The sequence below is a fragment of the Salmo salar genome, chromosome 26, assembly GCF_965601325.2.
Source record: "Salmo salar chromosome 26, fSalSal1, whole genome shotgun sequence".
NCBI lineage: Eukaryota > Metazoa > Chordata > Actinopteri > Salmoniformes > Salmonidae > Salmo > Salmo salar.
The window spans coordinates 54,822,836-54,831,413 of record NC_138316.1 but is presented as its reverse complement, the minus strand read 5'-3'; the positions used below and the strand labels follow the sequence as shown (position 1 = coordinate 54,831,413).

The 8,578-nt window shown below is 47.7% G+C and overlaps 1 protein-coding gene across 1 annotated transcript; it reads left to right on the top strand.

Moving 5' to 3' along the window:
- Positions 1–299: 299 nt before the first annotated feature.
- LOC106562400 (regulator of G-protein signaling 9-binding protein) lies at positions 300–3,754 on the top strand. Its single transcript, XM_014127262.3, has one exon. It carries the CDS (start codon positions 1,005–1,007, stop codon positions 1,743–1,745), a length of 741 nt encoding a protein of 246 aa, XP_013982737.2. The 5' UTR covers positions 300–1,004; the 3' UTR covers positions 1,746–3,754.
- The last annotated feature ends 4,824 nt before the right edge of the window (positions 3,755–8,578 follow it).

Genomic DNA, 8,578 nt, shown 5'->3' with positions numbered 1-8,578 from the left:
GGTCTTGTTATGCGTGCATGTGACCACACAAGGCGCTTACGGTATTTAAACAGCACCGTCGACAGACACCGTGCTGAAGTGGACAGCTCCCAATTCAGATGAAGAAGAACAACAAAAAAAACAACCAACCATCCAACCAACCAACCAACCAACCAACCATCGACTTAGTCACAGTTTGATTTGGTTCGTCCAGCGATACGAGTCTGTCTCTCACGGTGAGCTGAGCTGAGCATTAACAGCGCTGAGCTGAGCATTAACAGCGTTTGTTTTATATTTTTATATATATATATATATATATATATATATAATCATCACCATCCAGATGTGTATCTAAAGAAGACGGCGACGGTATTAAATGGACTTTTCGTTATTTATTTGTTGCGAGCTGACGCCGCAGGAGTTGGACATTGTGGAGTTGTTCTGATGTTTAATAGGAAACACCTGTAGCTGAATCTCCTATCTGTACATACACCAGTCTCTAATGTATTTGGACTATTATTCCACACAGATATGTTTTGATACACATCTATTTTCAGCCGGCAGGGAAGGGCTTTGCTCTCTCTCTCTCTCTCTCTCTCTCTCTCTCTCTCTCTCTCTGACGCCGTCGGCCATCTAATCTCCGATGCAAAAAGAGCGAAGGTAAAGCCATTTACTGGTCCGTTAATATCTAAGCTTTTCCTCTCGGATCTCTCTCTGTGTGCTGCTGCTGCTGCTGCTGCTCGCAGACAGGAACATGGATAGAGAGGAATTCGTTGTGACAAGAGCTTTGACTGGATTTTTATGGATGGTGTTTTCTTGTCCAAACTAAAATAATAATTATAAAAGACAGTTGAGTCGAAGCTCAACAACCGACCACGGTGCGTCTGGCGGTTCGTGATCACCATCCTTCTATTTTTGTTGTTGTTGCGCACCGCTTTTTTAAATTTTTTTATTAATTGAATGCATTTTTAATGTAGCTGGGGGGGTAGATCAGAGATAGGCTTATATTTTAAGTAAAAACAACCATGGGGGGCACAGATGAGTGTAAAACTATGCTGGATGCTTTGAACAAAGTCACAGCGTGCTACAGGCACCTGGTCATCGCGTTGGGCAGCACATCGGACTCTCAGAACCTACGCGAGGAACTTAAAAAGACCCGGAAGAAAGCTCAGGAGCTCGCTGTGGCCAACCGGAATAAACTAACGGAGTTGCTCAAAGACAAGACCATCAGCAAGGACGACCGTGCTGAGTATGAGAGGCTGTGGGTGTTGTTCACCAGCAGCATGGAGCTACTGGAAGTGGACATGAAGCGAAGCTTGGAGATAGGGCAGGAGTTTCCCCTCAAGGTGCCCACCAGACACCTCATCCAGACGGGTATGACCGGCAGCACCACCACGGTGGCCGCCAGGGCCATGTCTTGTCAGAACATGAAATACGACGCGGACAGCAACATCGACACTGCCGACTTGAAGGAGCTCCAAGCCGAGATCACCCAGGTGGGTCAGATGATGGAAGAGATGGAGATGAAGGTGCAGGTCGCACCGTGGGCCGTGGAGGCCAAGCAGGAAGCCGGCGCCGAGCTCAAATCCACCCTGAGCGTCGGGAATTCCTCCGTGGGTGTCATTTCCATCTGCGACGAGGAGCCCAAAGACGAGATAAATGAAGGGGATGTCAATAACGGAATGATCACGTGCATCGCCGGGTTTATATTCGCTGCTATTGTTGTAATCGCCGGGGTCCTAGGATACTTCGTAATCGGCGGATAGGATACTTAGTATTGAACGTTTTCAGCCAGCCTGGGAATACTTCAGAGATAAACAGAGCGGGGCGTAGCTCAGAGACAGATACAGCCCGGGATGGACACTAGGCAGGTTATATGCCCGGAGAAACGGCTCTAATCATTGACGAGAAAGAGACTAGCGCCCCTGAGACATCGAGGAGTTGTCCAGGTGCTGAAAACTGGTACGCCGATTCCCCTTATAGTCCTCTACTTTAGACCAGAGCTACTGCAAGGGGGTTATTCCCCTTATAGTCCTCTACTTTAGACCAGAGCCCCTGCAAGGGGGTTATTCCCCTTATAGTCCTCTATTTTAGACCAGAGCCACTGCAAGGCATTATTCCCCTTATAGTCCTCTACTTTAGACCAGAGCCACTGCAAGGGGGTTATTCCCCTTATAGTCCTCTACTTTAGACCAGAGCCCCTGCAAGGGGGTTATTCCCCTTATAGTCCCCTACTTTAGACCAGAGTCACTGCAAGGGGGTTATTCCCCTTATAGTCCTCTACTTTAGACCAGAGTCACTGCAAGGGGGTTATTCCCCTTATAGTCCTCTACTTTAGACCAGAGCCACTGCAAGGGTGTTATTCCCCTTATAGTCCTCTATTTTAGACCAGAGTCACTGTAACATTTTATCTCAGCCTCACAATAATAATAATAATAATAAACAATAATAATTTATTCAGCTTCTATAGTGCTTTTCATTACAAAAAAATTGGGAATAGGGTCCTATAGGGCTCTGGTCTAAAGTAGTGCACTATATATAGGGAATAGGGTGCCATAGGGCTCTGGTATAAAGTAGTGCACTATATAGGGAATAGGGTTCCATAGGGCTCTGGTCTAAAGTAGTGCACTATATATATAGGGAATAGGGTCCCATAGGGCTCTGGTCTAAAGTAGTGCACTATATATATAGGGAATAGGGTCCCATAGGGCTCTGGTCTAAAGTAGTGCACTATATAGGGAATAGGGTTCCATAGGGTTCTGGTCTAAAGTAGTGCACTATATATAGGGAATAGGGTGCCATAGGGCTCTGGTCTAAAGTAGTGCACTATATATAGGGAATAGGGTGCCATAGGGCTCTGGTCTAAAGTAGTGCAGTATATATAGGGAATAGGGTGCCATAGGGCTCTGGTCTAAAGTAGTGCCCTATATAGGGAATAGGGTACTATAGGGCTCTGGTCTAAAGTAGTGCACTATATATAGGGAATAGTGTGCCATAGGGCTCTGGTCTAAAGTAGTGCACTATTTAGGGAATAGGGTCCCATAGGGCTCTGGTCTAAAGTAGTGCCCTATATATAGGGAATAGGGTGCCATTTGGGATGCAATCCTATGGGACACATCCATGTAAGGAGTTCCTCGGCCTCGTAGAGCCTTTCTGAATGTATTCAGCGTCTTTATGAGAAATTGCAATAGATATATTTTTAGAATTATGAGATGTTAGGTTTGGAAAGGGAGGCAGAGAGTGTTTGGCTCCACACGATCGCAGAGGCAGGTCTAAACACAGAGACATGTCCATTAGTCTGGTCTAGGCTAGGGAGAGGAAATGTATGTCCATTAGTCGGGTCTAGGCTAGGGAGAGGACATGTATGTCCATTAGCAGGGTCTAGGCTAGGGAGAGGACATGTGTGTCCATTAGCAGGGTCTAGGCTAGGGAGAGGAAATGTGTGTCCATTAGTCGGGTCTAGGCTAGGGAGAGGACATGTATGTTCATGACGGGAAAGAGGACACATCTAATGGTTGAACACTATTTTTCAATGTCAGTTTCATGTTCGTTTTTATCCATCATGCATCCCTCCATCAATCCATCCATCCATGCATCCCTCCATCTATCCATCATCCCTCTATCCATCCATCATCCCCCCATCCATCATCCCTCCATCCATCTATCCATCATCCCTCCATCCATCCCCCCATCCATCCATCCATGCATCCCTCTATCCCTCCCTCCCTCCATCCCTCCATCCATCATCCATCATCCCTCCCTCCCTCCCTCCCTCCCTCCCTCCCTCCCTCCCTCCCTCCCTCCCTCCCTCCCTCCCTCCCTCCCTCCATAATATATTAACTTCCTGTTCCCTTTCCATTACCAAGGCAACAGTGTTTGTTTTAATGCATACAGTGCAGGAGTTTGCATACTGGATATGTTTGTAAATATTGTGTTCCTGTTTCAAATAGAATTACATTCAATGAAGTATTGTTTATTATAATAAACATGTCAAAGACATTGTCTATGAATATCTCATGGATGTTTTTGTTGAAGGGAAGTACTTTTCCTCTGTTATTAACACTTTAAATCTGCTGTTTGATATATCACCATATTGGTGCTCTTTAACCCCGGCGGTTACCCCGACGGTTACCCCGGAGGAGGTGTGTATTAGGTATGGAGTAAACATTGCACTGCTTCAAGACGTTCAGTTTATATTCTGTATGGAGGCGGGATCCTATTTACAAGGTCTTTATCTTTCAAAGATAGCTACCGGGACACAAATAGTGTGATTTAAAAGTTAATTGGGTTGCAGAGGTCTCAGGATGCTTTGGTTCTCCTAATGTGATTAGGGAGTAAGAATTCAAAGTCAACGAAGTATGTCAACACGCATGTTGACTGGTGGCCTGCTTGACAACTCAACCTGTAACTCTAACTCTCTCTCTCTCTCTCTCTCTCTCTCTCTCTCTCGTTGACTGGAAGAGTTGAGCTTTAGGTGGGAAGACCTCAAACAGGAAGAAGGGAAAGTGAGGTTAGAAGATGAGAGAGGGAGAGAGAGGAAGAGAGAAGGAGAGAGAAGGAGAAGTAGAGAGGGAGAGGGAGAGAGAGGAAGGGAGAAGGAGAGAGAAGGAGAAGTAGAGAGGGAGAGAAAGGGAGAGGGAGAGAGAAGGAGAGAGAGGGAGAGAGAGGGAGAGAGGGAGAGGGAGAGAGGCAGAGAGAGAGAGAGAGGGAGAGAGGCAGAGAGAGAGGGAGGGAGAGAGAGAGAGAGGGAGAGAGGCAGAGAGAGGGAGAGAGGGAGAGAGAGGGAGAGAGGTAGAGAGGAAGAAAGAGTGAGAGAAAAGGGAGGGAGAGAGAGAGAGGGAGAGAGGGAGAGAGAGGGAGAGAGAGAGGGAGGGAGAGAAAGAGGGAGAGAGAGGGAGAGAGAGAGAGAGAGAGAGAGAGGGAGGGAGAGAAAGAGGGAGAGAGAGAGAGAGAGAGAGAGAGAGAGGGAGAGAGGCGGAGAGAGGGAGAGAGAAAGAGAGAGAGAGGGAGGGAGAGAAAGAGGGAGAGAGAGAGCAGGTCTTCTGATGTGGAGCAGAGAGCACAGAGACCAAATGTCAGGGTTACCAGGCTCTCAGAGTGCTAATCCACTTGTCTGCAGGTCAGTAACTGATGTTGGTCATTGTTCCACAATAATAGTTTTTTTTCCTTTTGCCATATTGGTATTGAACATGTGGATCCAAATGGCACCCTATTCCCTACATAGTACACTGCTAAAAAGGGCACTGGTCAAAAGTAGTGCACAAATATAGGGAATAGTGTGCCATAGGGCTCTGGTCAAAAGAAGTGCACTATATAGGGAATAGGGTGCCATAGGGCTCTGGTCTAAAGTAGTGCACTGAATAGGGTGCCATAGGGCTCTGGTCTAAAGTAGTGCACTGAATAGGGTGCCATAGGGCTCTGGTCTAAAGTAGTGCACTATATAGGGAATAGGGCTCTGGTCTAAAGTAGTGCACTATATAGGGAATAGGGTTCCATAGGGATCTGGTCTAAAGTAGTGCACTATATAGGGAATAGGGTGCCATAGGGATCTGGTCTAAAGTAGTGCACTATATAGGGAATAGGGTGCCATAGGGATCTGGTCTGAAGTAGTGCACTATATATAGGGAATAGGGTGCCATAGGGTTCTGTTCCAAAGTAGTGCTCTATATATAGGGAATAGGGTGCCATTTGGAACCTGGCCTACTGTCTGTGTCTCTCTAAGTGGTCTAATGATGGGCCCTTCCTGTTGAAGATGAATGTCGACAGAAAAAAACATCCACTGGCATTTAAAGGCCACTCAGCCATCCAGTGATCTATTTACCCCAAGCAGGAGGTATAGAGAGGATTTATAAAGAGGTGTTGTGTTACAGCAGGTCTACAGCCTGATGAACATGTTGGAACTGTCTAACCCATAACCTCTAACCACTGACCCTTATCCTCTAGTCCCTAAACCCTGTCCTCTAGGCACACGTAGAGCTGAAATTACTGGATAGGTCTCAGTATGAGGAGGTCTCAGTACGAGGAGGTCTCAGTACGAGGAGGTCTCAGTACGAGGAGGTCTCAGTACGAGGAGGTCTCAGTACGAGGAGGTCTCAGTATGAGGAGGTCTCAGTACGAGGAGGTCTCAGTACGAGGAGGTCTCAGTATGAGGAGGTCTCAGTACGAGGAGGTCTCAGCGTGAGGAGGTCTCAGTACGAGGAGGTCTCAGCGTGAGGAGGTCTCAGTATGAGGAGGTCTCAGTACGAGGAGGTCTCAGTATGAGGAGGTCTCAGTACGAGGAGGTCTCAGCGTGAGGAGGTCTCAGCGTGAGGAGGTCTCAGCGTGAGGAGGTCTCAGTACGAGGAGGCCTCAGCGTGAGGAGGTCTCAGCGTGAGGAGGTCTCAGTATGAGGAGGTCTCAGTATTTACATTTTTTTATTTCACCTTTATTTAACCAGGTAGGCCAGTTGAGAACAAGTTCTCATTTACAACTGCGACCTGGCCAAGATAAAGCAAAGCAGTTCGACAACATACAACAACGCAGAGTTACACATGGAGTAAAACAAACATACAGTCAATAATACAGTAGAAAAATAAGTCTATATACAATGTGAGCAAATGAGGTGAGATAAGGGAGGTAAAGGCAATAAATAGGCCATGGTGGCGAAGTAAATACAATATAGCAAGTAAAACACTGGAATGGTAGATTTGACAGTAGATGAGTGTGCAATGTAGAAGTACTGGGGTGAAAAGGAGCAAAATAAATAAATAAATACAGTAGGGGAAGCGGTAGTTGTTTGGGCTATTTATAGATGGGCTATGTACAGGTGCAGTGATCTGTGAGCTGCTCTGACAGCTGGTCCTTAAAGCTAGTGAGGGAGATATGTGTTTCAAGTTTCAGAGATTTTTTACTTTTAAGAGATTCTTTTAAGTATAACGAGGTCTCAGTACGAGGAGGTCTCAGTACGAGGAGGTCTCAGTACGAGGAGGTCTCAGTACGAGGAGGTCTCAGTACGAGGAGGTCTCAGTACGAGGAGGTCTCAGTACGAGGAGGTCTCAGTACAACGAGAACTCAGTATGAGGAGGTCTCAGTACGAGGAGGCCTCAGCGTGAGGAGGTCTCAGCGTGAGGAGGTCTCAGTATGAGGAGGTCTCAGTATGAGGAGGTCTCAGTACGAGGAGGTCTCAGCATGAGGAGGTCTCAGTACGAGGAGGTCTCAGTATGAGGAGGTCTCAGTATAACGAGGTCTCAGTACAACGAGGTCTCAGTATAACGAGGTCTCAGTATAACGAGGTCTCAGTATAACGAGGTCTCAGTATAACGAGGTGTCAGTATAACGAGGTGTCAGTATAACGAGGTCTCAGTATGAGGAGGTCTCAGTACGAGGAGGTCTCAGTACAACGAGGTCTCAGTACGAGGAGGTCTCAGTACGAGGAGGTCTCAGTACAACGAGGTCTCAGTATGAGGAGGTCTCAGTACGAGGAGGTCTCAGTATGAGGAGGTCTCAGTACGAGGAGGTCTCAGTACAAGGAGGTCTCAGTACGAGGAGGTCTCAGTACAAGGAGGTCTCAGTACGAGGAGGTCTCAGTACGAGGAGGTCTCAGTACGAGGAGGTCTCAGTACGAGGAGGTCTCAGTACGAGGAGGTCTCAGTACGAGGAGGTCTCAGTACGAGGAGGTCTCAGTACGAGGAGGTCTCAGTACGAGGAGGAGGTCTCAGTAGGGGGAGGTCTCAGCATGAGGAGGTCTCAGTACAAGGAGGTCTCAGTACGAGGAGGTCTCAGTACAAGGAGGTCTCAGTACGAGGAGGTCTCAGTATAACGAGGTCTCAGTATAACGAGGTCTCACTACAACGAGGTCTCAGTATAACGAGGTCTCAGTATAACGAGGTGTCAGTATAACGAGGTCTCAGTATGAGGAGGTCTCAGTGTGAGGAGGTCTCAGTGTGAGGAGGTCTCAGTACGAGGAGGTCTCAGTACAACGAGGTCTCAGTACAACGAGGTCGCAGTATAATGAGGTCTCAGTATAACGAGGTCTCAGTATAATGAGGTGTCAGTATGAGGAGGTCTCAGTATGAGGAGGTCTCAGCGTAAGGAGGTCTCAGCGTAAGGAGGTCTCAGCGTAAGGAGGTCTCAGCATAAGGAAGTCTCAGTACGAGGAGGTCTCAGTACGAGGAGGTCTCAGTACGAGGAGGTCTCAGTATGAGGTCTCAGTACAACGAGGTCGCAGTATAACGAGGTCTCAGTACAACGAGGTCTCAGTATGAGGAGGTCTCAGTATGAGGAGGTCTCAGCGTGAGGAGATCTCAGTGTGAGGTCTCAGCGTGAGGAGGTCTCAGTATGAGGAGGTCTCAGTATGAGGAGGTCTCAGTATGAGGAGGTCTCAGGACGAGGAGGTCTCAGTATGAGGAGGTCTCAGCATGAGGACGACTCAGTATGAGGAGGTCTCAGCATGAGGAGGTCTCAGCATGAGGAAGTCTCAGCGTGAGGAGGTCTCAGTACGAGGAGGTCTCAGTACGAGGAGGTCTCAGTACGAGGAGGTCTCAGTACGAGGAGGTCTCAGTACGAGGAGGTCTCAGTACGAGGAGGTCTCAGTACGAGGAGGTCTCAGTATGAGGAGGTC